The sequence below is a fragment of the Pyrus communis genome, chromosome 3 (assembly GCF_963583255.1).
Source record: "Pyrus communis chromosome 3, drPyrComm1.1, whole genome shotgun sequence".
Taxonomy (NCBI): Eukaryota; Viridiplantae; Streptophyta; class Magnoliopsida; order Rosales; family Rosaceae; genus Pyrus; species Pyrus communis.
In genome coordinates, this window is record NC_084805.1 from 13,507,604 (window position 1) to 13,535,586 (window position 27,983).

Below are 27,983 nucleotides of genomic sequence, written 5' to 3' on the forward strand. Positions count from 1 at the left end.
TGTGAGAGTCTCTTCTTACTTTTCCGTTACCCCATCCGCAGCCTGCCCTAGCTAGCTTCCTTTTCTTTTTTCAGTTTCTATTTTTTTCTTCCGCTTCGATCTGCCATTTCCTCCAAAAATCAAATTTCTCAGCCATCACTTCCGATCTCCCTTTCCCGTCCTCTTTTTTCTTTTCCCACCATCCATCTCCATGATTTTCTTCCATCCTTTTCCTACCCTTCCCACCTGGTTCCAACAATCCTTAGACTCCATGGATTTGTCTTCAGTGGCTTTGTTGCTGGTGGGTTATCTCTCACTAGCTTCCTTCGATTTCTTCTCCTTCACTCGTGCGAATTTTGTTAGCTGGAGGTGTCGGGTTGAAGTTTTGGTATGCAGCGGTTTCTCGACAGCGCGTCGGTGGCGGCAATGGTTGCAGGAATGTAGGGTTTTCTGTTTGGGTTGTCTGTTTCTGAGCTCAAAACTGTTGGTTTGGTTTTTGCATTGTGATTATCTTGTAACTGGGCCCTCTTGTGTATTGTGATCCTTGGACTTTGCTGGCCTTTGCCCTGGAACCCATCGATAAGAATAAAATAAGTTGATGGCCCAACCCACCAAATTGATATTACCAGGAGTCTCATGAGGATAAAATAAAAAGTAAAGTGAATAGTATCATTGGCTTTTCGTTAAAACTTCCTTAATCCAATGGTAGAGGAGAAAGTACAACCACCAAAAAACAAAACAATCACCTACCATTGGACTAAAATCAAATGACGAATGGCGGGAGACTACAATTTTCTTGGTCTTGGAGTCTAGGAGAACATGACCCATCACTAAGATGCAATAACATCAAACAAATCGAGTCTCGCACTTGAAAACATTTGCACTTAATAATTTATTATTTACACAAACAACATATCCAACAGCCACCTTATACCACTGGTTGGCACATATTCTACAAGAAACACAGCATATTCCTAACAAGGCCACGCTGTGGCCCACGCAGTATGTACAAAGAATATATACATTATGTACAGCTGACCGCTGCTTACCAAAACGGACACCACCTGCAAGAAGCACAAGAAACGTCGTTAGACAAACGGACTTTCAGCATGACGTCCGCATCTAGATTGATTGGTTTTCAACTTTTCATCCGTTATGTAATAATTTAGCCATTCACTCGCCAAATGCTGATCGAGCGACAACGAGTGTAGGCATTAGGTGGCTCTGATCCGACCAAATAGGTGTGTCAGATGCGACATTTAGGGCATCGAGATCCCAAACCAATCATAGGTTGTCTAAAACCAATAAACTTCATACGTCAAAGCCCCATTCATGTCGGACAAGAAAGGATTGAATGAATACACATGCACACGTGTTTTAATTATTCTAAATCTATGTTTAAAGAAACTGGAGATGAGAGGAAAATTTGGAAACATCTTACCCGACATAATTTTGGCATAAATTTTCGTAAGATGATGCTTGGATAATCAACTTTTGAACTTGCAGCTTAACAGATAAACCATGTTCAACTTCTCGACTCTCTCCAGAAATCAGCGTGCTGTGGTCAATTGCATGAATAGAACTGGAAGCTACAGTGGAGCCAGTAGAAAAGTCACGTCCAGTAAGTTTGTTACTCATCCGAGCCATGACAACCACAGCACGCTCATTCAAGACCTCATTAGCATCACCCAGTTGATTGACAGCCTGCACGGAATACAATATAATGAGCATAACCAAAAGCATCATTTTCAAGCATCCCAAGCTGAATTTCTGAAATACCTGAAGAAGTTCCCTTTCACGAGCACCTCGTTGAGGGTGGGGAAGCTCTTTATTTTGAGCAGGTTCTTCAGCATCCACAACAGGAGTAACATTATTATTTCCATGCATTGACATTTGAGGAACTTCATTGAAGTTGAAGAGACGCCAATTGATGAGAGGATCGTGGACAAAGGCCTGAAAACAGGTAAAACTAAATATTAGCTTCCTTACTAAAGGATTCAAAGGAGAAACAATTTACTGTTGTTCGTTCAATAGGGCAGCACCATCAGTATTAACAAAACCACACCCATCCACAATTCCACCCCATTACTTTGAAATTTTAGATTACTATTGCTTGCTGTGAATGGATGCTTTTCAATGGCATTAGATGAAGACCCAGCTATGGGATATCTTGACCTGGATGTTATCACCTATATTGCTGTAAATAATAGTTCATATAACTCTTTGATCAATTTTCCTTGCAGGTTTATCCAGAAAATGGCCGATTATTATCCTAGTCGAATCGGTGCCAAGTAAAATGCTTCAGAATGAATTTACCCTAAATCCTAATAAAATAATATACATATATATATGAATATATACATATATATACATACATACATACATATATATATATATATATATATATATATATCTATAAAGGCTTAATGAACACGACAATCTTGTCACCATACCTCCATCATTGCCATAACGCTATCTTTATGTGTTCGTAGAACTTGCATCACATTTTGACAAGTTGAACGGAAGTTGCCCTCTATACCACTAACTTCCATTGCTTTCACAAGCATTCTAGTCAACCGAAAGGGGACCTGAAAATACATAAATATTTATAGTGATTATATATGGAACTGTGTTTTAAACATTAACTAAAGGCACATTGCAATGTAGTGTCATGCCTTCTCAGGAAACTTTTCCCGGTTCATAGAGGCCTCAAAGCAGTCCCCAAAATCAATGTGCAAGATCTTCCCACTGTAAGCAACAGAATATGAGATGCTCCAAAGTTAACAAGGGAATATCAGATCCAAGTTACCAATCCACTACTAGTTGGTCCAAATTTCATTCATCAACAATTACATACCTATAGCGGTTCAGCATAAGATTGCTTGGGTGGCGATCACCTAAGCCAAGAAGGTACCCAACCTGATAAAATTCAGTTAGTCCATAATTTCACAAGCAGAAACATGTGAGATGTTTAATGGCCACATTGTGGTTATCCACCACCCCACAAATCCCATAAGTCAAATCCGTTCATTTTCATAGGTACCCATGAAAGGATCATCCATAGAAATTTTTTCCAAATTGGAATAGTTTAATCATTTAATTATCATCTTTATCATTTTTATGTTTATTGAAAACATAGGTGTTATGTATTTAATATTTATTCGGAAACAACTAGACCTTTGGCAGGGATGATCTTCGAAAGATACCTAAAGATATGGTTGGAATCACCATATCACTTGGCAGTTGGTACCACAATGTGGTCCTAACTCCTCTTAAAATGAGGGCATTCTCATTCGGCAATGTAGTCTTAAACTTTTCTTAAAATCAGCGCATTCTCATTCTCATTTACATACATATGTATGAATACTACAACGAAAAACACATATATGCTCGTGTGTGTGTGTGTACACCGCGTGTTGCAAATAACAAATAAAACACCTACCATGCTCATGACTGCTAAACTTCTCGTATAGTTTGTCCTCCTCTCCAGCCATACCTCAGAAGTGCGACTTTTCAGCCAAAGAACCTATCAAAAGCAGCTCTATACACCTTGAGAAAAGGCACTCAAAGCAACCAATAAATACATGAAGAATATGCAGTTGGTAAGAACCATACCCTTTCAAGGTCATTTCCCTCTGTATTTTGCAGGGCATACTCAAATACTTCCACTTTAGCTATGAGTGGCAAATGATCATAATCCGGAGCAAAACTTAGCATATACTTGTGTTCTTGATTTAGAGTGATCTGAAACCAAGAAAGCATTTATAACACTCCGATAAATACAACTACACCAGTCTAGGAACACACCCCTTTACATACACAGACAATGCAAGCCTATGCTAACACTCCCTCTTAATGTAAGGCTGGAGACACTCCGCTACCCCCCTACATGGGCAGGAGATATGAACTGACCATCAGAACAGCTGACTTTATCCATGGGTATAATTATCCTCACAAATCAGCTTAAAAGGAAATACTGTCCATATGTTTATAACCATGATTCTCACAGTTAACAAGATGAAGTGGTGCTATGTTAACATATATAAAAAAAAATATAAAAAAATAAAAATAAAAATAAAAAAGCAATCAAAGGGAACCAACTCACCTTTCTGGCATCTCTGTACTCCCTGATGAGATGGTGAAGCGTGTCACAATTTGGAACCCAACCAATTAGTCCACTGTTTGGAGACAATGGAATGACAGAATATCGTTCAATGGAGAGATCCTTTTCCTCAGTTTTTCTTGAATTCTCCAGTAGTGTATTCACCAAACCAAAAAGCTAAAAATGTCCATGTGTTATTAACATAGCGAGGAGAAATATTAAGGTCTATACAGAAAGAAGAAATACAAACTTAGGAACCTTGGTATCCAAATATTTAACCATTATTTAGGTAAAGAGGAAGAGATACCTGCATGACGCGTTCATCTTGGCGCAAATCTTCATGTCCCTTCAGCAAGAAGGCATAATCCTCACCATCACTCCCATGAATCGTCAATTTCCTTGGTCTTTGTTTGGATGTTATGACAACAAGTTGGCGTGCAAATGATGCAATTGTTACAACTGGAGATTCTGCAATATGAAATTTATCAATTTATTAACTCAGGTTGAATGCCAATACATGTCGACTATTGTGAAATTGTGTGCTTACCAGCACGATATGTGCCTGGAACAGCAAGCTCCAAATTACGACATTCCAACAACTCTGGTGAAACGGACTAGTAACCATATGTAGAGAAAATGTCAGTGCATATATAATGACAATGCAAGAAGTCAAACATGAAAGGAGAAAAAGATGTCCTTACCTCTAAGTCCAGAGTAGTAAGACTCTGCAGCTGCTTATCTATTCGTCTAAATACATGATAATAAAGATCCCAAGCCTAATCAACGCATAATTTAAATAATTAGTATACATAACTCAAAAAAAAAATTGATGCCACAAACCTATGCATTGCTGTAGAGAAGCAGTTAACATCCATATTAAATCCATTTAACTGTATAGTTATACAACTGAAAAATTGATGAAAAAAGTTTAACACAGTTCATACTAATCACAAATAAACAAACTTTAAAACTAATGACAAAAGAAAAGGCAAGTGTAGGCTTGAATGTAAGTGAGATTAGTTGGAAAGTGTAACAGGTAAGTTGTTGGAAAGAGCAGGCTCACACAATACAACTGACTTCAATAGTGGAGAAACAAAATAATAAAGGAAAACCATGAATTGGCAAGTATGTTTCCATTGTATCTAGAATAAGGATCCAACTCACACACACACGATAACAGATTGACCATTTATGACCTAACAGTTCGAAGATACTAATGAATTCAAGTCATTCTTGAAGAAAGAAAAGGCTTAACTAATTCAAAAAGTAAAACCACCGAACACTTTGCTCTAGAAAATCTTCATACCTGAGTAAGCTCAGCATCTTTCCCTGTTCTCTTATATTTCATGCAACAGTCATAGGCCTCCAGCAATTCATGACGATAAGCCTAAGATTCACACCATGGTGATGTAGTCAAAAGTTAAAAACTTAAGCATAGAGTTCCAGCGAAGGTTTGAAGGGTGAGAAAGTGAAACAGCAGTTTATTTCATGTAGGATTTAATACTTTGATTTGGCGTTTAATTTCACAGTTAATTATTCAAGAGGTTGGAAAATTAATGTTGACTGGCACAAGATACAGAAATGATTTTAAAACCAAGTGCAGCTAAAGCGAAGAAACCAACCTCAATGAATGCTCTCTCTTTTATGGTGGTTTTGTTCTTTTTAGCTCCTTCCTCAAGCATTTCATGCAGTGGCTCCAATACTTTTAGCATTCCTTCAATGTTATGTTCGCCAAAATACAGGCGACTAGCTTCTTCCAGACCCTCATGCCACATTTCATGCCAAAGTATTGCAACCCGGATTAGTTCCTTTGACACAAGCTGTGCCTGTAGCCAAAATCAACTTTCTGTAAGGGTTTTTTATTGCCAAACAGGGAGAAAAAACTTGGAAAGTTGATGGAAATTAAATTGAACTATTCACCTGATCCACAAGGACACCACTATGCTGTCGAACTTTGTCAACCACTTCTTGAGCTGCAGCTCTACGTAAATTACTTATTGATTTACATGCTACAAGAAGAGGGTACATAAGAGCCTGCAAAAGGAATTGAGTTACTATAGTACTTCAGCAAGTCTCAATTATATAAATTGTTGGCATTTATAGTTGCTGCAAGACATGCTACAGGAACTTCACAAAATGAGACGGATAGTACTATTCACACACCCATTTTTACCTCCCACACACCCTTGTTAACTTTTGGCCATTGATCTTCTTCAATTTATTTGATCCAGCGACCAGAAATTGAGAGGGGTGTGTGAGAAGTAAAAAATGGGTGTGTGGGTAGCACTACCAATGAGATTTAACGTACAAGTTAAGGCAGCGCAAAGGCACGACACACTTGGAGGCTACATCTCGTATATCAAGTGAAATCCATAATTATAAAGTGAAAAGGAGTCACTAAAATAAAGAACTAGTCTGACTGAAGAATGTTTTAGCTCATTGTGTAGGTAGTTGACAGTTTTAGTTTCGGCTTTGTTTGCTTTATGGTATGTTTGGGTGAGAGATCTGTAGTGCAGCACAATAAAAGATTAAAGGGAGGCACTTGAATAACTAGTACATTTTGAAAGCGAATTACACATGACTACTTGAAAAGATTCATTCGTAAATTCCTTGTTTATGTCTTTGTAGATCATGTGGTGCATTTCAAATCCTCCATCTAATGTTTTGTAGTTCATTTCTAACTGATTTATCCTAAATCCCTTGGTACTTGCAAATCCCTCAACTTGTCCTTGGTAATATTTCTATTTATTGTATAATGTTGTTTCTTATCAAATAACATATACATGATTGGTTTTCCACTACACATTGTGAAACTCAGACTGAAAGTGGAATGCCATCCAAGAATTTGTGTCATTAAAAAATACCAAAAATCAGTAGAATAATATTCACATGCTTGATCTCTGTTCTTCTATCAGTAAAATAGATAAAACTCAGACTGAAAATGGATCACTTTGTGTTGTGAAGGATTGATGCAAAAAGACAAATGACAAGGCCTCTCCCGCCCCTTCACATATAACAAACAATGCAGGAGATAATCAAGGATAGATCCTTTTTGAAGCACATGCTAGTTTTAATTGACATATTATGGTAAACAAACAAATACAAAAACACGCGTATGAAACTTCAAATAAAAAATCAATGTAAGAAATTTTACTGGTACATCAACATCTAGCCCTACAAACCAAATTCGCAATCTTGATATTCATAAAATAGTACAAAGTACAAAATCATCAAAATACAAGTAAAAGATCATCAAAAGCATACCTGTGGATGACTTTGTCCAATTCGCACCAAAAGCGACTGTATCAGTTCCCTCACAGCATAGTTATTAGAATGTATCCTGGCGATTATTTGAGGCAAAACCACCAGCCATGTGTTAATATTAACATGTGCAAACCCTTTCTGTAGTGCCATTTGCACTTCTGCAGTAGCTCCATGGTTGAACCACAACGTAAGAAGACGAAGAATATCCTGAAGCACATAACAGAAATTATATGACAAACAATATTTGGGAAATAATACAGATATTACAAATGAGAATAATATCTTTCCTTTTATGCTTTTATCAGGATATACAAATGCATAGTCAGATATCTATTACAATCCTCACAAATCACAGATAGCAGAAGATACTTAGATTCCCACCACATAACCCAATTTTCACAGCATGAATGCCTTTCTCAGATTATAGAAATCGCAGTTTGCATGCAAGAACCTGAAGTTGTAAAGCCATTGAAAATTTGCAATACATAGAAACCAGAAAGTTATCAAAAATTACTAAATTTCAAAGAAAGCAGGTGATTTTGTATAAAAGAGAAATTTTTAGAACAGAAATCAAGTGAAAAGCCGAGCTCTTCAAAGGCAGTACAAAGACAAATTGAACACAATCATACAACATACCCAAATCTGGCTCAGGCTGAACAGGTAAGTCCAGAATGGCATTCGTGTTGCAAATAAGGCTTGGTCAAGGAACAATATTTACCTGTAAACTATCATCAACACCTTTGGTATTCGCTGAACATGCTATTGAGTGAAAATATCCAGTGACCGCTGCAACAACAAACTGTGACGCAACACTTGCATAACCTCTTACAGTATAAAGTGACATCACTGCTGTATTAAACAGTGCCCACGTGTGCCATGCCTTGGCCCATTTATTGGCACATTGAGTTGCAGTGCGGAAGGCATTGAGAATTTCTACACAAATTATAATTAATCAACAAAAGATTGATAATTTCTGCTGCCGTTATCTGGAACTTAGATAAGCAAAAAATACCTTGTATAGAATCATCATCCAATCCAGGAGAAAGAGCCCAATTCCAGGCTCCCAATTTGAGATACACACGGGCGATAAGTGGAACACTTGGACTACTAGAGCTCATCAAGCCAGTTGGTGTAACTGGTTGAATACTGGGTGGACTTGAAAGCTCTATTGCCAAATTCTGAACCACATTGCGACAGCCAAACAATTACACAATAAGAAATTTTGGAAGTAGGTAGTGCATAGGTAGTTGAAGCAGAAGTACTCGCTCATTAGTGCTTACACAAAAAGGGAAACATTTTCTACCTGTAGCCTTGCAAATGCTTCCTTGCGCTTAACATCCTCTCCAAGCGACCATTGGTATTTCAAATATGCAAGCATCACTTGTGGAGGCCCATCGTACCGCAGGCTTTCATGAGTAACATCTTCAGGATCATACTGAACACAATTTAAACAATGTTCAAACAAACAAACAAACAAAATGAGAATAAATGCAAGCTAACATCCTTTGATAATTATGCATCACCAACCTGTAAGAGTTTGACTAAAGTAGATCTAGCCTGACTAATTCGCCCACTTTTCCGACAAAGGGAAGCAAACTTAAGCCAAGTGTCAACATCTTCTGTCGGAGGTAGAACAAGTGCTCTAACTGCTAAAAGTACCTGCCATACCTGCATATTCAAGTATGGTCGCATTTAGAAGTAGCTGATGCAGCCAGAAAAGTTTCAGTACACCAACCATGAGATGTGTATTGGCATGCATATGTTCTTGAGCTGGTGTTAATTACTGATAACCCCAGTCCAATTGTATGGAGGCATGAAACAGAACTTGATGGAATAATCTAGTTCTCTTAGGTTTTTCTGGAGTAGCAGCAATCACACAATTACTTTCTAGTATCTGTAGATATCAAGATTGTAAATACTATACTATATATTCACACAGATGCACAGACAATTTCATATCAATAAATTACATAAATACTGAGTTTTACTTTTTTTCCCAGCCATGACCAAGTAAATATGGCCATGTCAAACCTCGTAGAAAAACAAGAGTAAGGGCTGCAGAAGTTTAACATAAACATTATCCTTTCATATTTCAGCTATAAATAACTAATTATAAATAAAGCATGTTCACCTCAACATTACGTTTTGCTCCTTGTATCCGCTCATTCCACATATTGCGAATAAGGGCCCGTCGTCCTTCAGCAACAGGGTTTACCAGAGGAAGTGTGCAATAATCAATTACCTGATTATAGATTTTCACATTAAAATTCATGCAACAAATATATAAGGGAACAACCTCCTGCCTCGCAACCCCTCCCAAAATGAAAAAAACAAAGAGCAAACCTCCTCAAGTTCTGACAGCTGCTGAACACGGACCATATTGTTATATGCACGTTCATAGCTCTCCAAAACCTACAGAGTGAAGAAAGTCAATAATCACAGTATCCGAAGGGAAAAACTATTACATGCGGAGTGCTACTGTAGTAGCAGCATATTACATCGCGAAGATAATGATATCAAAAGTAATTCTGCTGAAAATGGAATGTATGGCTTTCTCTGACCAAGTTTTTCAAACCATATAACATCAGTAATACAAACATAACTTATAAACATAACACACCAATATTATTATATAGTAAAAACTCCTCTTAACAGGAAGAAACAGCCAATCAAGTGCAAAACATAAAGGAAAGACAAAATCAAACCACTGGAAACAAGCATATCGAAAGAGGTAACAACTTTGTCCTCCCAATCTCTGCACCTAAGACTAGAAAATCCAACATACTGAACACTTAGACGCAGACACGACTTTAACAATAGATGTCATTATTTCCTCTTCTCCTGTATATAGGTCGTTTGTAGTTAAGCACAAAGGTCCCAAACTGGTAGAGTAAAGCTCAGATCAGACAGACAATATATTAGCATTGAAATCAATATGGTCATTATTTCTAAATCCCAACAGAAGGCTTTAACCTCAGCATGTGAAACCCGATCACATCGACTCGTAGATATAACACACAAATGAAAGAGTTAATAAAGAAAAAGAAAAAAAATAGAAGACTCACCAAAGCAGCAAGCTCTGTTGCCAAGCATTTCCTAGCTCTTTCAACATACTCGCGTGCTTCATCATACTGTGTCCGGAAACAATAGAAAACAAAATAGAATAAGTCAAATACAATAAGAAATAAAGAATGTTCCCAAAGTGTTCAGGCACCCTTTACTGGTTGCTACTTAATATATCCTTTAGCTACACTGAGAACTTCAAATGTTTCTCCTCTGTAAGCAACATATATATATATGTGTGTGTGTGTGTGTGTGTGTGTGTGTGTGTGTGTGTGTGTGCACCGTGCACAAATAATATAAAAACTAAGAAGCTGACTTGACTGCATAACAAAACGTGAAGTTGGAAATCCTCAATGATCACAGGTCCATGATGGACAAAGAGACATTCTGTTTCATTCAAATAAGTGGTCCTTCTAACCAGCAAATACAATGTATTATACTGTCTAATCTGTAAATAAAAAGTTCAACTAAAGTAGATTTTTTGCATATAGTAAAACAAGCTATATTGACTATTTATTAATGAAAAGCATAAATGTTTCCAATGGTTTTAATATTCTAATGGCTTGTAAGGCTGATCCTTGCTGATTCACAAATATTCTTACTCAAGTTAGGTTTAATAAATATTAGAGAAAACAGTAACACGAATATTCCATGACCTAAAAAAGGTGATATATAACTTTTTTTTTAAATGCCATAAAGTAGAATCTATCAATAGAATTGTATATTAAATTATCAAAAAGTAGATTATAGGAAAAGTTAATTGTACCTTTCCTCTTCGAACTAACAAAACAGCTCTAAAGAATGTGCCATTACTGCTTCCATCACCACTAGCAGCAGTGTTCCCCAAGCCCCTAAGTTTGGTTTCATCACCATCATCTAACCGTGACACATATTCTGCCATTTGATCCCACTCCCCCATGTTCCAAGCAGCATTAGCAGCCTAGCACAAACAAATTTGTTAAATTAGGGAAGTAAGGACATCAACAAGCCATGTGTAATCACAAACCAACCATTGGTGCCATTTCCAATCGAGCAGCCGGTTCAGCTGGGGTCCAATATTCCTTACACAGGTTGTTAAGCTCCTCCCATTGTGCCAAAGCAGCAAGGCATCGCATCCGACCTAAAGAAGCCACCAACACAAAGCATATTCAAAATGCAAGGAAAATTGATAATATATATAAAGACAAATGGTCACAAGATCCTAACAGATTTAAAGATATTTAATAATATTAAGCAGCATATTTAATAGCACATTAAATATAAAGCGGCATCCAAAACAACAATAAAATAAGCAATACAGACCTAAAGTGGCATCCAAAACAAGATGTGGACTCGACGCTTGAGAGGCTTTTGCTGTGTAGGCCTTGAGAGCATCGTCCCATCGCTGCAACTTCTCATACCTAAACACGTACAGAGATGCAGTGGACCAGGTATTATGAGTCATAATCTTCTGCAATGTTAGTTGAAACTAAAGTTGCTTTCTTTAAAATAAATGACAATTCAGCAAAGGGCATGGAAAAGGCACAACACAATTACAAAAGAAAATTTCATTATTTTCAACGGAAAAAAGGCTCCTGAAAATCCTATTGTCAAAGAGTGGCAGGAAAAAAAAAGGGTTTGTTACAAGGGAAAGAAAATTCTTGGAACGTTTACTGCTGAAAGTTACCATGACTCTTTGAGTTGGACATCCATATTTTGTTGGGCAAAGGTCAATATTCCAACTGCAGCCTGAGAAAATACAAATTTATTCATAAATGGCAGCCAATATTCACAGAAACATCAAACCTCAAATTATAGTACGGAAGTGGTATAAAGATTTTCTTTTCCAGAGAACCTCATGCTGGTGTAACTGGTTGTTTATATGTATAAGTGCTTCAACTACAGCAACAGGGTTGGCATCCATCTTCTTGGAGCGCGCTCCTTCAAATTCCATTTCTTTGTAATGCAATGCCTTTGCAAATGCACGACACTGAAATGTAAAATAGATAAGCAAGCATACATGAAACATGTAAGAGAGAACAAAAACTGGCACCACCACCACCACCCAACCTCCCCCAAAAAAAAGTAAAAAAATATATATAACTACACCTTTTCTGCAAGAGCACCAAGCAGGCGAATGTCTATAGGAAGAGGCTTCTCATCATGTTCCATGAACTCTGCCTTCAGACACAATTAATTAAACAAAATCAACAAAAGTCAAACCAGAGAAACAGAATCTCATGCAAGAGAAATTTGATGCAGGACATAGTTTCCTTTCTTTTCTTCTCCTTGTTTCATACAGAACCTCTAGTTGTTTAGTTTGTGTGTGTGTATATATATATATATATGACATACAGAACATACATGATTCCTTTTCTTCTCCATGACATATATGACATTTAGACTTAGAGCAGAAATATGGTGATGGTTAACATTCCTAATAGAATTTTTTTTTCATTATTTATTTGACAAGTGCTTGTCTAATTTTTCGTATGTTTCAATTTGAACTGTAGGTTTTTTTTATGGACACTTTTTCCCATGAGATCCCAATATAATATTTCTCTCACTTAAAATCAGTCCCGCATAGATAGCTTGAACTCGACTACAAATGTGTGTGTGTGTGTGTGTGTAGGAGATCCTTTTATAAGGGAAAGTAAGAGATCACATTGGTGGGCCCAACTTAAATGTTATCTGATGATGCAAGCTGTCTATGGTTAAGGATCATTCTTACAAAAAGTCAGCAAAGTTTGAAATAGTTTTGATATCAAATTATGATCAAACAAATAGACAAACACGCTGTCTCCAATAAAAACTGAACTAATGGGGATAAATTGATAATAATCATGTTATGCATAACATTTGTTAGCAAAATGTTACTGACACGTTCCTGTTTTAACTATAAATGGACACCCTCAACAGAGAAAACTATATACATTCGTACATACAAATATGTAAATGTAATCATGCAACGAGGCTTTAAGCATTCCAAGCTAAAATCACATGATTCATGTCCTGTTACATTGATTTTAGGAGTAATAATATAATGAAAAAGATATACCAAATTAAGAAGTGTTGCCAAAATTTCAGGAGGTATATTTGGGGATGAAAATGCCATCTCCAAACTTCGAACTAACTGTTTCTGACTAGTCTCATTCAGCTGTGCCCAACAGCTGACAAAACCAGCTGCAAATAGCTCCCGCCCAACAAATGGCTACAAAAAGCAGGATATCAGAGCCCAAACTCCAAAAGAAGTACTATAAAAATAAGTAAATATGTAACACTCATCATATGCTTGTTCCCCATGTTTTCAATATGTTCTAATAATTATAATCTATGTCTTTCTATTTTGCAATTTGTGTATCCCAATACAATTATGTATTCTTTTAAAGTATAAGTTGACATTTATTTATGTCATATAACAAATTTAATTAAAATTAAAAAAACAGCCTAGGCCCCCGCCCATACATCTAGGTGCTTGGCCCTTTGCCTGCCACCCGACTAGACCCTAATGCCATTTAGAACCTTGGTAATACCTGCAACTGTGCAAGCCTTGCACAGGTTCGTAGGGCAGGAGAAGGAGATTCCTTCAGAAGTTCAATACTAAAATGTCTCATCCATTCTGCCCAATCTTCTTTGGTACTGCGCTGAGAAGCCTCCCCAGCAGTGCGTAATCGACCATCATTGACCTGTATATAATTTGTAGAAGTCAAAAATCAACTTACAGCCAAAATAAAATAAAAAAATAGTATTAGCATAAATAAATAAATATGCATCTCAAAGACATAAATAAGCAGCACAGCAAAACAGGAACAGTTAATACTAGCATTGAATAAAATATAATAGATCATGTCATAAACCCTAGCCAATTCCAATAGCGAATAAAAGGAAAGATTGTCATGTTTAACAACCATATTACGTGCTAAGTTAGATGAAATTAGCATCAACGTAAAGATTCACCAATTACATAAACAAAAGTTCAAAGAAGAGGTTCTGCAGTAACATACCCTATGCACTGTGTTTGACACCAACCTCTATACTTGCAAAACAGTTGCCACTAAATTTGAATTGGCTATGCAGTACACGATCTGCTCGACATGTCATTCCTAATAAGTAATAGTTACACCTAAATGCCTAGGAACTGCTAGCCACTGCACTCAGCATGTTCATATATCTAAATATGATCTCACAACATTGGTCTTCCAAGAAGTTTTGACTGCAGCAGTGAGAAACACTATCGCACACAACTTATAGAACATGTAGCCACGGGAGAGATACCTGATGGCCTCGAAGTTGTTTCTGCATATCTGACCCATTATCATAAGGGTCAATCTCTAAATCATTCCAACGGTCAGTAATAACCTCTACTGGAAGCCGTCTGCTTAATCTTTGAAAAGTTGTACTCCCCAAAATTAGAGGTTCACGTCGCTTCAACCGCCCTTCAATTTCCTCAAATTCCTTATGCTGAAATGAAATAACCTTTTTTACTTGAGAAGCAAAAGTAAGAAATCAAAAACAATTTCTTTTTAAAGAAAAAATAAGGCACTAAAGGCAGGGAATGAGGAAGACCCTTAAATTATGTTTCAGCAGAAGTTTGTGTATTGATGGGATAAAAATTGTGAAGTCCTCCCCAAGGGCATGAGCTAGACAACAAAGGGCATCAACAGCATCCTTCCGGAGCTCATTGTTCTTGCTGTAATACAAAAGTTTAAACTGCTATGATTGGTAGATAAGTATTCCACGGTACTAAAGATCCCAGATCAGTCTTAAGCCACAAGTTATAACATCAAACAGAAGAAAAGGTTCTCCCAAATTATTCATAACGTAAAACCATTAAAAACAACCTCAGAAATATTCAGGGGATACACACCAAACAAGAAGGAACTCATGCATACTGATCCACAAGTCACCGCCCCCCACCCCAAAACAAAACAAAAAAACAACATACACATAAAAAAATGGAAAGCTCGAAAAAGTGAAACAGAACTCACATCCTCAACTTTCAGGCAATGCAATCACAGAATCAGAGTGACAGAATGAGCATTAAGTTAAAGAAAGATAGAAGTTTAAGTCCTGACTTTCACAGTTTAACCATCCATATTATACATTACAAAATGGTCTCAAACAAATATTTATAAAATAAATATACGAGAATTACAATGAAATGGAAGCAAGCTGTCATTAATTGGAATTCACTTCAAAGGAAAGGGAATCTGTTCTAAAACAAGCAATAATAGCAGCCAAAAAAATAGATTTAGTAGTTGCGAAACACCCAGAACAAAGTTTGAATCATCTAGAAAGTTTCAACAGAAAAGGAGGATGTGTTTAAGAAACTTGAAGACAATTTTCAACCAATGTCTAAAAAGACCAACAGTTGCACAACAAGATCGGATGATAAAGCTAATGGACAGGTGATGAAAAGGAAACGGACCCATCTAAGACTAGCTTTAAGTGATGCACGAGAGAAGATATGTGACCAGCAACCTGAAAAATAATAATCACACATTACAATCAACATGTTGTCCAAGAACAATATATCCAAATATAACTGGAGTAAAAAATAGAGAGTAGGGGGTGTGATGACAACCTGCACACGAGGGATCAGTTTCGTCAAAGTTTTAATAGCAGCACGTCTTATGTCCACAGAAGCATCAACTTTAAACAAGCGAATGAGTGCAGGAAGAAGAAGATGCATATGTTCATCCAATGTTCCTACATTTTGAAACTGAAATGAGTCTATACAGGTTGGCATATATATACTCAAGAATAGCAGCTTCACATTTTCATCATGGTAAAAAATGTTTAATAAAATGCTTTTTGAGCTCCAAGCCTCCAACAGAGGAAACCATAATGTTCTTTGGAACTTAAAAGTCCCATACAGCCAGCCTCAGGGACCTTTGAAACAAAAACCCAACCTTAGAAACAAAAACCCAAAAAGTCTTTGTATCTCCAAATCTAAAAAGATAACAAGCAATTTTGCACAATCCGTTAATCCAAATAGAAAAGGCACGATAAAGCTATCAGTTATAAATGCAACATTATAAGCTATCTAAAAATTTGATGCCCCTTCACTTTAAATCTCCATCAACATCTGATGACTAATCTATTTATCAGAATGCAGACACAAATTAAACAAATAAACCCAGAGCCTTATGCTTATAGATGGAAGGCTTTCTTCCATCAGTCAATAAACTTCATACCCAATCACTTTGAAGTTGCCAAGGTCAGTAACTACTCATGGTCAACAATTACCTTCCAAATTGTTAACCAATAGTTGAATACCACTTGATGCTTATTCTTAGATTGCAGAATTCGAATCTCAAGTTGTGCTTATATGCAGTAATTTTGCTCCCAAGACTTTGTAGTTACCAATGGAACCGAGTTGTTCCAAAATTTTAATATGTATCTCCGACAGCTACATTAATAGAGCTTATGAACAAAACAAGGGTACAGTTTTTTTTAATAAGGAATCATATTATCTTCAGCAATTTTCTTTTTAACCCTGCAGTTATTAAGTCATAATCAACACAAAGGAACTGTTCTAGATATAATAGGAGCATACATTTGCCCACTATTTTGGGTTCCATCTAGATTCTTGAGTAAAAAAAAGAAACCAATATTCAAGCAAGATTTTCAAATTTGAATATTCTATTCGTGAATGTTACAAAGAAGGGGTCAAATTTTCTAATTCTTGCATGTATTTTACATGTAACTCACTAAATGAAATTCCTTCTTTTTCATCTGGTTCTTTCTTGCACTACTCTTGGAGAACTTGCATATCTACACAACCACTTTCCTTAAATTCAAGCCACCATTTATTTTTTTAAAAGGATTTTCTTAACAAAAGAATGTACAAAAAGTGGATTAGAAATCCACCAACTAAAATCAAACCTAAAGTACTAAACTAGACCTCTCAAATAGGACTAATTTACAAAAATTAAACTTGAAACTAACTACAGTTGCTAACCATCCAGCATTATAGAAGAAAGAATAATCCCTAAACTCAGTCGAAACAGATGCCCAAAGGTTGCCCAGTATCTAGCTTGGTCCCATCGTTCACCTACTCCCACTCCCTTAAAATCTTCCAAAAATCTTCTATTACACTCCATCCAATTCTTCAAGTTGCCAATTTAATTCTCAAAAATCTATGATATTTTCATATCATTAACAAACTAATCCAGTCTTACAAGGACTTTTCTTACAAGACTTGAAATATAAGTTTCTAATATCAATAAATGTCAATATATTAAATGAGAAATGAAGAGTACTAACCACCAAACACTTCAAGGGTACGGAGGATGTCCAGAACATAAGTATAATCGTTGTACCGTTCTGCATCACTTAGAACTTGAATACAACATGGAAGAATATCAGGAAGGTACGTTCGAAATTCATCATTGAGAGCCAAGCAAAGCTGCTCCACCAGATGCAGAACCTGAGAAAGATTACAAGAGGACAGAAAAAAATCACAATGGGAAGTTCTTTTTAAAAAAAGTACTACAATTTCAAGCACAAAAGATCAATCTCATTATACGACCAATTGTAACCAATAAGAAAAGGCCAAACTTACTGGATAACCAGGTTGAGGATGGCCAGCAGCAGGAAAACTGAAGGTTGACCATAGTTCTGAAATTAGAACGAGCAACTCATGCAGATATTTCCGAATATGCTGCACAGCACATCATACCATATGTGATCATCAAGAAATCATCCACAATCATCACATGTATGAAAACTTAAAAGCCGTCAAGACATTTATACCTGACGCACAATAGACACTAGTGTGCCAAGCTTCCATGTTATAAAATCCTTTAAAGCATCATCACATGTCCGGACTATATGTAAGAGATCAGGCAAAACCTACAGATAAGAAAAATAAAGACGCACCATTTAAAGCCAAAAAGACAAAATCAAAAGTAAATGCACCAGCACATGAACCATCGATAAGCTAAATAACAGGTCTAATTCGAGATGCAAATGGACAGTAGAATAGTCATGATAAATGAATCTTGTTTCTTTTCGAAAAATTGATAAATGGAAATGCAAAGGCATGAAACTTAACATGTATTTTGTACAAAAAAGGAAGAGAACGTTAACACAATTCACATCCATCAAACTAAGATTTAAAAGGAAAGTACATGTGCTTTTCTGTACACCTGCATTCACACACATGTTAATACATGTGCGTAAAACCTAAAACGAAACCAATCACAATTGAAATGTTTGTACACTGACCTTTGGTAAGTATGGAACACAACCAAGACCCATCGACTAACCTCACAACAAAAAAGATAATATTAGACATAAAAAACTACACAAATGGTAAGAATATCAAAATACAATCTTATAAGAAGAGTAAATCAAAAAACAATAACCACATGACTATATGCTAAATACCTTGAATATGAACATAAGAGATCCGACCACCTTTAGGTGGTAAGTAGCAAGTGAAGGGTCCCTAAGTATACGCATGAGCGAGTTGATTGCAACCTGTGGTCGTAACATTGTAACACAACGACAGTCATTTATCATATTGATGTGCATATTATATAAATGGATTTTAAGTTGTGGATCCAATCACCATAGTCCATTGATTGTGTGGACAACGCAAACGCAATCAGTGACCATGAGGAGCATCATTGTAATCAAATATATATTTATACACATCCATATAATAAAATACAAAGGTCCTAGCAGGTTTGATGTGCTACCGTAGAATAATAGTCTTCTGAGGTTGCAAATGATGGCCACAGGTCCATAGGCAATTCATCCACAGACTGAAAGTGTTGACCAGATTCACTCGCATTACGGGTAACATCTCCATGTGACCCAGGCAGGCTTTGTTGATTTCGTTTATGCACATGAGGGTCTAGAGCACCCATAATTCCGAGAACCTGATGAAGCCCAAGAACAGGTTAACATAAAAAGTTGGCTACGGTTAACAACCATGCAATCTAATTAAGAAGTTACCTTTAGTACTTCACGTCTTGTAGACCATGCTAATTCACCGTTCAGTAACTTCAAGAGCAAGCCAAGTAACAGTGGATATTCATTGTATGGAGTTATGACATACCTGTCAAAATCAAAGAACAAAGGTTTCCTAACACAAACCAAAATATAATACAGGACTTCACAAAACCCGATGCCAACAAAGTATCTCAAATCAATGCTGCATGTTACCAAATATGTGGACCGAGTCTATCTTCTATAGTTCACAACGCCCAAAAGTAAGTTGAAACATTATATTCTAATGGAAGTGGTTGGCCATGCACACTGTTCTAAAAATCCCAGCCTGGGCACTAGGCAGCTAGCCACCACCCTGATTAATCCCTAGGTGTTTGAAAATTAAGAAAGAGCGCCTAGACCTGCTTAGGCACCCACCTTGACCGCCTAGGCACCCACCTAGCCCGTCCAGATCCACCTAGCACCCGCCTAGGTTGCAACTCTCACTTAGACAGAAAATAGAAAACTTTCATTTTGCATTTTATTTTTTTCAATAAATTGTTAAGAGACTTGTTGAATACTTACTTAGATGAAAACACATTATATGTTTGTTCCCCATGTTTTCAGTATGTTCCAATGCTTTATAATCTATATGTCAGTTTACTTTGCAGTTTATGTATCCCAATGAAAGACACTTATTTATATGATATATAATAAATTTACTTAAATCCGCCGCCCAACTAGCGCATAGCATCTTTTAGAACCTTGACCACGCATACATCAATTTCAGGAACTAGAGACTCAACCCTTGTTTTTCCATCTACCAATTCTCCCTCTCCAGTAAACAAGCTTCTTAAAACCAAAGAGATGCAAGTATAAAGCAGTGACAAACTGACTCCAGTAAAATAAGGTAATCCACTGTCTTCCTAGCTCACTACAGCACATGCAAGACCTAATGCAATATTATCTATTATCGGCTCATACCTCAAGGGAAAGACCCCTAATTTAAGGATAGTACTACGACATCTAACTATGGTTGGTGGGCTTCTTAACAGCTTAATATTTGAGGTTAACAGTTACTGGGCATAAGAGATTTGGTTGCCAAGAAATCTTTTGTTTGGAAGGGAGGAGGCATGGTTTGCATAACCTCGCATACTAACTTGAATATTACTAAAACAACTCAACAAGGTATCAGAACCTAAGAGTAGTGGTTCTACCTACCCTATATTTATTTCTTTTTTACTATATTGACAAAAAGGAAAAAGAGCCCAAAGTTTAAAGACCAAATTGAGAATTAAATATTTATTCAATCAGATACTTGCATCAAATAATTATATAAGCATAAGCCTCAGTGAAGCTGTTTCTAACTCAAGATTAAAGATGAAAATGAAAAAAAATATATATAACAGAACCTATCATAGAGCAATGTAACAAACACAGTGCATACCCAGTGCTCTGTACAACTTGACCAAGAGTAGCGACCGCCACTTCCCGTTTGGTGACAGCTGCTCCATCCAGTAAAGCATCAACAATTAAAGGCATAAGCTCAGGAATGTATTTTCGCATTGCAAAACCACCCTAGACAGAAGTCCAAAAAAAAAAAAAAAAAAACACTATTTTGTATCAGCACAACACAAAACAATTTTATAACAAAGAAAAAATTTATTTCTTGATTTTTTTTGTCTTGCCACCAAAAAGAAACACATTTTCATGTTCCTCACCAACTATGCATCAGACACCTCAATCCCACCACCTACCAACCTTCAACACAAATAAAACAAATAAAAAAAACACCATGATAGGTTAAAGACAAATATACCCACCACTTTAGCCAGATCCCCAACAGTTACAAGAACTCCACTAATAATGCCATTATTTGCGTTCACACCAGTGCCATCAGTAAGTCTTGCAACAAGTGCCTGAACAATCAGACATTACTATGAGATAGGGGGAAAATACAATTAATTAATGATAAAGGACTAAGATAAACAATCACTAAATGACTTATTAAACCTTGTGTATCGGAGCAATATATGGAAGTATTAGTCGTTCACAGTTTCGTATTAAACAACCCAGTAACTTCGCGCTTTCTTCCCGGCATTTGGTATCTGCACTGCTGACATAGCAAAACAAGTCAATATCTGACACTTTGACAGTTAATTCTAGCATTGATATCCATAACTGTATGTAACCAAAATTGATAATCCTTTCACATCACCTCTGCCCCAGGTAAGTCAACAACTGTATAAGATGCCGACGAAGTGCTGGAAGAACATAAGCAGGGTTTTTTTCTGACAACCTCCCAGCCACAGAAATTGCAAACTCTCGAACATCAAAATCCTATAACAACATTTTTTTTTTAAGATGGGAAACACAAAGGAACAGAAACTTTCACAAACTCTATTTCACAAGTATACATTCCAGCAAAATCATACATCAAAACTGCACAGTTATATGGTAGAGAAAGCAAACTAAAAGAAAATAGTATCTAATATCACATGCATAAGCAGCAAAGCTTGCTTCCAATATAACAGATTAAGTCATGAACACATCTATCCAGAGTTAAAAAGACACCTCATCATTTAAAGCAGCAAAAACTGCGCTCAGACTATCAGCCTGCGCCAAAAAATCATCAAAACCTCTATTCCCATGAAGGGAGGAAAATATTGAATGACGAACAATAACATCAGCATCTGCAACAGCTTCACTGAGAAGCTTTTCCACAATCTGCAGAAAGGCCGATTTCTAGTTAACACGCATATACCAAGAAGGAGAAAAAGAAGATTAATACTACTCAATGAGATTTTGAGACTTCACATGATACATTACTATAAAGACATTGACAAATTATAATTACAATAGCAGACTGTAAAAAAAGATATCCAAATTCTTAAGTCTAATGCATATCTTCAAAACATGTTTTGCGTAATCACATATTACAGAGGGCAACATGTCCACTAGAACCGATCTAAAATTTAATGAGATACAAAACATTTCTAAAGAGTATTGCCTTCTATAAGCCTCCAAATTGCAAAGAAAGAAAAAAAAGGAATGTCCCCACAGCCAATGGACATCCTTAATACTTGTCATATGACCCATATCAGCATATTTGAACTGGAACCTAAAGGTAGGTGTTTATAGGCAAAATACGGAAAGACATTATGCTAAACATACTATTAAATATGCTAGATAAGCACAAAATTGGTTTTACAGTCTACAAACAGTTCAAAAGAAACACAGGTTGGAATGTTTAGTATAAATTTTAATGTACAAAAACAAACCTCCTCAACAAGACGTCGTCGCTTTCCCCGATTTGCCCTACCAGAAGCATATTGCATACCAGAAAAGGAATTTGCAACTAATCTGCAACAACATAGGGCAGCATCTTTCCGGATGGCTCCATCATCATCATCCAAATATACAACAACTGATTCTCTTGCAAACTCAAGAAGGTCATGGCCCTAATTCATATATCAGCTTCTATGTGAGATTAAAGGTGCATTTAGGATTCACAATGGACAACGGTATTCACACAAACCTTGAAATTAAAACGAGCTAAAGTCTGCAAAGCAAGCTGCACAAGGGCTGAACCACTGAGGTCTGACGCTTGCTGAGGGACATTCATTAAATTTCCTCTACCCATGCCAACAGCCGACCTTCCCTGAGACTGGTGGGATTTTGAAAGAACCGCCGAAATGCAGTCAAGTAACCGATCTTGGATGGTAGGAAGCAAAGATGTAATACTGAAATAACAACCAATTGAACAGGGAACCAGTCAGTGCACATGGAAGACATAGACTAATCGCCAAAATTGTGCAAGGAGAAGCTCTTGAAAAACCCAGTGTACCTAGTAGTAATTTGCTCAAGTGCCTCAACAAGCGTAGGGGAAAGACCAGCAGAGAACATAACATCCAAAAGACCACGAACATGAGGTTCCATAGCTGGCCCCATTGCTTTTGCTATGTTTCCAACACAAGCCAAAGCCTCAAGAGAGGGTCTACCTCTACGTGGAGCAATCTGGAGAACAAATAATTAATACCAGTCACAGATGTGTCCACTATCACAATTATAACTCAACCTGCAGCCTACATACACAACACAGCAGAGATAAATACGATGGTGAGGACCACAATCACTCCAATCGACATACCGCATCACGTAAATGAGACGTTATTGTCGGCAAATAATGGACAAGTTCCCCGTCCAAAGCACCAGCCATCTCCCCAAGGGCAATAAAACCACTGGAGCGTTCTGCCGGTATTCGCAAAACTGCAAGAATATGATTCATACATATCTGCAAGAAATAGCATATACTTACACATTCAGGATGATGAACAGAAAATATAAATGAAACAGATTTCGCCCAAACCATTCTGCCCACCATTTACAATATAATAATAAAGGACAGTTGACAAACCGTTAAGTAGTTTGTGACAAATCGATCACGCAGAAAATGAGCAATTCGAGGTAGCAGCGAAGTTATGCTCAGGCGAACCAGCCTGTCCCGGTGCTCAAGATATCTAAGGACAATATCGGCAACTTCCCTGTACCTAGACATCATAAATTCACCTGTATTCCTGCCCAGATGAAATTAACTTTTTTTAAACTGATGAAGGAGCAGTTGATGGCTGGGTCAAAATGTCAAGATAGCACAAAGTAACACAGCACATGTACATTTTTACATGACTTAAAATAATTTAGGTTACTTGCTCGCACATTGCAACCACATGTAACCATTTTGGTTTTCCTAGGCTCCACCTAATAGAATAGAGTCACTACTAAAACAGGGTCACATAAAATTCTTGCAAAAACTTTATTCAAGCCAACAAGAATCCATTACACATTCGTATAAATGAATGTGCACAATAACAAAGTCTATTCCAAAATGGTAGTTAGAATTGCATGAACATATGTTCACGTGTCTCTTGAAGAACTGATCATCAACATGAGCTAATATGCATTTTGTACAGATGTGGTAGGGTTTCACTTACATTTGGCCAATCTTGTACATATGATACTTCTAGTGAACGACAATCATATTCACATTAAAAAAAAAGTATAGAATTACAAATGAAAATTATCATCCCCACGAACTCTACCAACCTTAAAAGTTCTCCAACTGCAAGCAAAGAACCATGTATGCTGTGAATGGAAGCATTTTTACCCAATCCATCTTGGGTAGCCTCAAACATACGATAATACCATTGCACACGCCAGCGTGTCTCACGTTTCTCAATAACACCAAGGCAAGCACGTAGAGCTTCCACAGCTCGCTCTCGAATAGGCAACACTGGATCCCTCAAAGCAACCCAAATAGCATCAACAAATTCAGGCACATGAACATTGAACACTGTTGAAGCGTTTTCTGCCATTTCCTATAATAAGAAAACATAGAGTTAACTATTTCCTATATCAAAATCTAATGAGAACAGCTAAAAAGAATTTTAAAGTTATATAGTAAAAGTTCTATGATATGAAACTTTTTTTAAGAATAGAACTTTGATGGGATGATATGAAAAGTTTCTTCACCTATAAATGGAGTGTCCCCGGAGAAACAACCTCAGGAGCGCTAATAAATAAATGAGTACAAAAGTAAAATTGTTGCACTTACTTTCAAAATCAAGACAGCGGCAAAACGGCGATACTCGACTCTATCTCCCCGCAACCAATCCAGAGCAATTTTTATCTAAGAGGACCAAGGCTTATCAGATACTTTACTATTCTAAATCATATTCTTTCATGTCAAGGGGGTACACAAAAATGCAACAAACCTGGCGTTCCACTTCATCTGCAGTCATTGCTCCCCCTGCCCTAGCAAGGTGGCCCAGAACTCTACTAGCAAGGACCAGAATATCAGGATCACGCTTTACCTCAAAAACAGTCCGTATGTAATTAGCAAACTTTGAAACCTTGGAGGAATTCTCTCCCAGCGCCACATCTATCAACTCATCAATAGCTCTTAGAGCTCCCAAATTTTCTGCAACATCACTGCAATCCAGTAGAGATGAAATTCGATCATACAACTGATCCATGAAACGCGAAAATGCCTCTCCGTTGAGGTCACGGGCTTCTTCTTCCAGATGCTTCTTCAATGCTAACGAAGCCCCATCCTAGGAAACAACACAGTTTAAGCAGTTTAAGTCCTCTGTCATCAAACAAGCATAAAAGACAGCAACTTTTCCCGGTAATCTTCGAAAACCATCGGGCCCTTGAAACTATTAGCGTTGCTGATTAGAGCGAGTGAGAAAGTTATCGAATTTGCCTATAGTGAGTGAGGTGTGCTTAAAATTGGCCTATTATATTAGCTCCAATAAAACTAACATAATACCTAACAAATCGCACAATTCATAGCTTGCACTATCCACTAAACCTATTAGTTATCCACTTAACCTATTAACAAGAACGTGAAAAGTTGGAACGTCTCGGGAACCAAACAGAAAATAAGAAACAGAGAGCGATAGAGAGCACAAAGTACTGACCTTGGGGCTGCCACGGGTGCAGAGGTCAGCAAGGATGCGATTGAGCGCGTCAAAACTTCCTCCACTGGGTCCGGCAGAGCCGGGGCCGCAGAACCTGAGGGACTGCCCCGAGGCCGCCATGTGTCTCAGGCTCCCCAAACCCTAAAAGCCCCAACTTCTCTCTCCCACTCCCTCTCTCTGAAGCAATCGGATCTTCAAGGCATCGAAGATCCGCCGAGAGAGCAATGGCAGATTGATTCTTCCGCCGGAGACGATGGGAAATGTAGGCGTGCGAGTAGTTGCGGGCGCGCTAAAGCGGGGAGAGAGTACCAACAGCTCTCTGCAGATTACGCTTCGAATTAACGCAATCGAAAGCGAAAGGAGGAAAAAAGGGTGGTTTGGGGGGTTTTGGGGTGGGCGGCTTATTGCGGCTGTGCGTGTAAATCTCGTTAATTCTTGGGTTTTGTGAACGCTCCCGACTCGAACTTTTTTTCACTTTTTATTCACTTACTATAAAGGGTAAAGTAATTTTTTAATACAAAACCGTTTTCGTTTCAAAAAAGTTAATATACACTGGTCCTGTTACGAAAAAAATATTTAGTTCTAAAAGTTATTGCAGAATTTACATTTATTAAAAACAAAATCAGCATTTTCTAGTCCAACACAAATTCTTGGGTATAATATGTATTAACATAATTAATTATTAATCTCTTGCTGCATGCATACGTGACAATTTTTTTTTTTTGTCTATAATATTTTTTAAACTTTTTTTATTTTTTCTTTATGAAAATATATTTTAGAAATATTAAATCAATAGATCGGAGTATAATTTAAATTGGAATCGTGTCATGGGGGTGTAATACGCCAATTTGTCCACTATTAGACTATTAGCAGATAAATTTGTTTTTAGAAAATAATAAACTTACTAACCACATGTAGTGTACAGGTGGTAATTGACTCTTTTTATTTTATTATTTAGTTTTTTGTCTGATAATTATATTGTTTTTATTTTTATTTTTTTAACAAACAATATTATCTACACTAAAGGGAAAGGAGGATTGGCTTAGCCTCATGATATTATTTTTATTTTTAGTTCTTTTAATTTTAGTTAATATTGTTTCCATGTAAATATATTTTAATAAATAATAAAATATATACTAGTTTATATTTTAATATTGTTTCACTTGGTTCGTGAAATGATATCGCAATGGTTAGGAATCGAGGGATTGAATTGTCAGATCCCGTTCTCCATGTCAGTGAGGATTGTATAACAGAATTTGACCGAGACCATTTTCTCTCTTTGCTCCGGAAGATGTCTTCGACATTCCCTGAGCAGAAAGAAGCTGCGAAGGAGCTTCGGATGCTGACAAAGAGGATGCCTTCTTTCCGGGCGCTTTTTAACGAGTCTATACATGCCATTCCTCAATTGCTCAGTCATCTATCTGAAGGGAAGTTTGAAGATGGTATTGACCCGGAACACCAAGAAGATATTATCACAACGCTATTGAATTTGTCAATCCACGACAACAACAAGAAGCTTGTGGCTGAAACTTTAATAGTAATTCCTTTACTTATGGAAGCATTGCAGTCGGGGACTATTCAAACAAGGAGCAATGCAGCTGCAGCTCTTTTCACTTTGTCAGCTCTTGAGTCCAACAAGGCACTTATTGGAAAATCAGGTGCCCTAAAGCTACTCATTGCCCTCCTAGACGAGGGACATCCATTAGCTATGAAAGATGTCGCCTCTGCAATTTTCAATCTATGCATTACTCATGAGAACAAGGCAAGAGCTGTGAGAGACGGGGCAGTGAGGACGATTCTGAAAAAGATAGCGAACAGTGTGCATGTTGATGAGTTGTTGGCCATCCTCGCAATGATCTCAAGCCATCCTAAGGCTGTGGAGGAAATGGGAGAGCTTGGAGGTGTTTCTCTCTTGCTCCGTGTTATCAGGGAGACCAATTGCTCACGCAACAAGGAGAATTGCATTGCAGTCCTTCACACAATCTGTTTGAATGACCGAACCAAGTGGAAGGAAATTAGGGAAGAAGAGAACACTTATGGAACGATATCTGAGCTTGCAAATAATGGAACTTCAAGGGCTAAGAGGAAAGCTAGTGGCATTCTTGATAGACTGAACAAATCTGTAGATCTCACACATACTGCATGATGGTGAATCCTCCTTTTCCACCATATTTGTA

At 37.1% G+C, this 27,983-nt stretch overlaps 1 protein-coding gene and 1 pseudogene across 1 annotated transcript; one reads left to right on the forward strand and one right to left on the reverse strand.

Moving 5' to 3' along the window:
* Positions 1-721: 721 nt before the first annotated feature.
* LOC137729610 (serine/threonine-protein kinase TOR-like) lies at positions 722-26,203 on the reverse strand. Its single transcript, XM_068468588.1, has 56 exons — positions 25,807-26,203; positions 25,099-25,437; positions 24,939-25,013; positions 24,431-24,702; positions 23,745-23,904; positions 23,478-23,621; positions 23,175-23,344; positions 22,866-23,070; positions 22,609-22,788; positions 21,902-22,054; positions 21,546-21,667; positions 21,341-21,440; positions 21,151-21,246; positions 20,775-20,905; positions 19,355-19,457; positions 19,096-19,278; positions 18,782-18,874; positions 18,620-18,655; positions 18,146-18,244; positions 17,955-18,053; positions 17,657-17,819; positions 15,972-16,096; positions 15,816-15,868; positions 14,954-15,077; positions 14,663-14,848; positions 13,921-14,073; positions 13,446-13,598; positions 12,497-12,568; positions 12,243-12,377; positions 12,075-12,136; positions 11,711-11,808; positions 11,419-11,528; positions 11,175-11,348; positions 10,411-10,476; positions 9,689-9,757; positions 9,477-9,587; positions 8,873-9,013; positions 8,649-8,780; positions 8,358-8,523; positions 8,064-8,278; positions 7,346-7,552; positions 6,002-6,115; positions 5,704-5,907; positions 5,388-5,468; positions 4,783-4,857; positions 4,629-4,695; positions 4,389-4,549; positions 4,085-4,258; positions 3,595-3,723; positions 3,422-3,505; positions 2,837-2,898; positions 2,655-2,727; positions 2,433-2,567; positions 1,759-1,932; positions 1,421-1,683; positions 722-1,043 (listed from the first exon to the last, which is right to left on the reverse strand). The coding sequence occupies exons 1-56, from the start codon at positions 25,924-25,926 to the stop codon at positions 1,025-1,027; spliced, it is 7,410 nt and encodes a 2,469-aa protein (XP_068324689.1). The 5' UTR covers positions 25,927-26,203; the 3' UTR covers positions 722-1,024.
* Positions 26,060-27,983, forward strand: LOC137728221 (U-box domain-containing protein 9-like; annotated as a pseudogene).

What these genes read in the sequence shown, in the direction of transcription:
- LOC137729610 (XM_068468588.1), bottom strand. Translation starts at nt 25,926, where the DNA reads ATGGCGGCCTCGGGGCAGTCCCTCAGGTTCTGCGGCCCCGGCTCTGCC. An exon ending in CAAGTTGTACAGAGCACTGG is followed by an intron (nt 19,458 to 20,774) that starts GTATGCACTGTG and finishes TGATTTTGACAG; the next exon opens with GTATGTCATAACTCCATACA. An exon ending in GGATGATGATTCTATACAAG is followed by an intron (nt 8,279 to 8,357) that starts GTATTTTTTGCT and finishes TAATTTGTGTAG; the next exon opens with AAATTCTCAATGCCTTCCGC.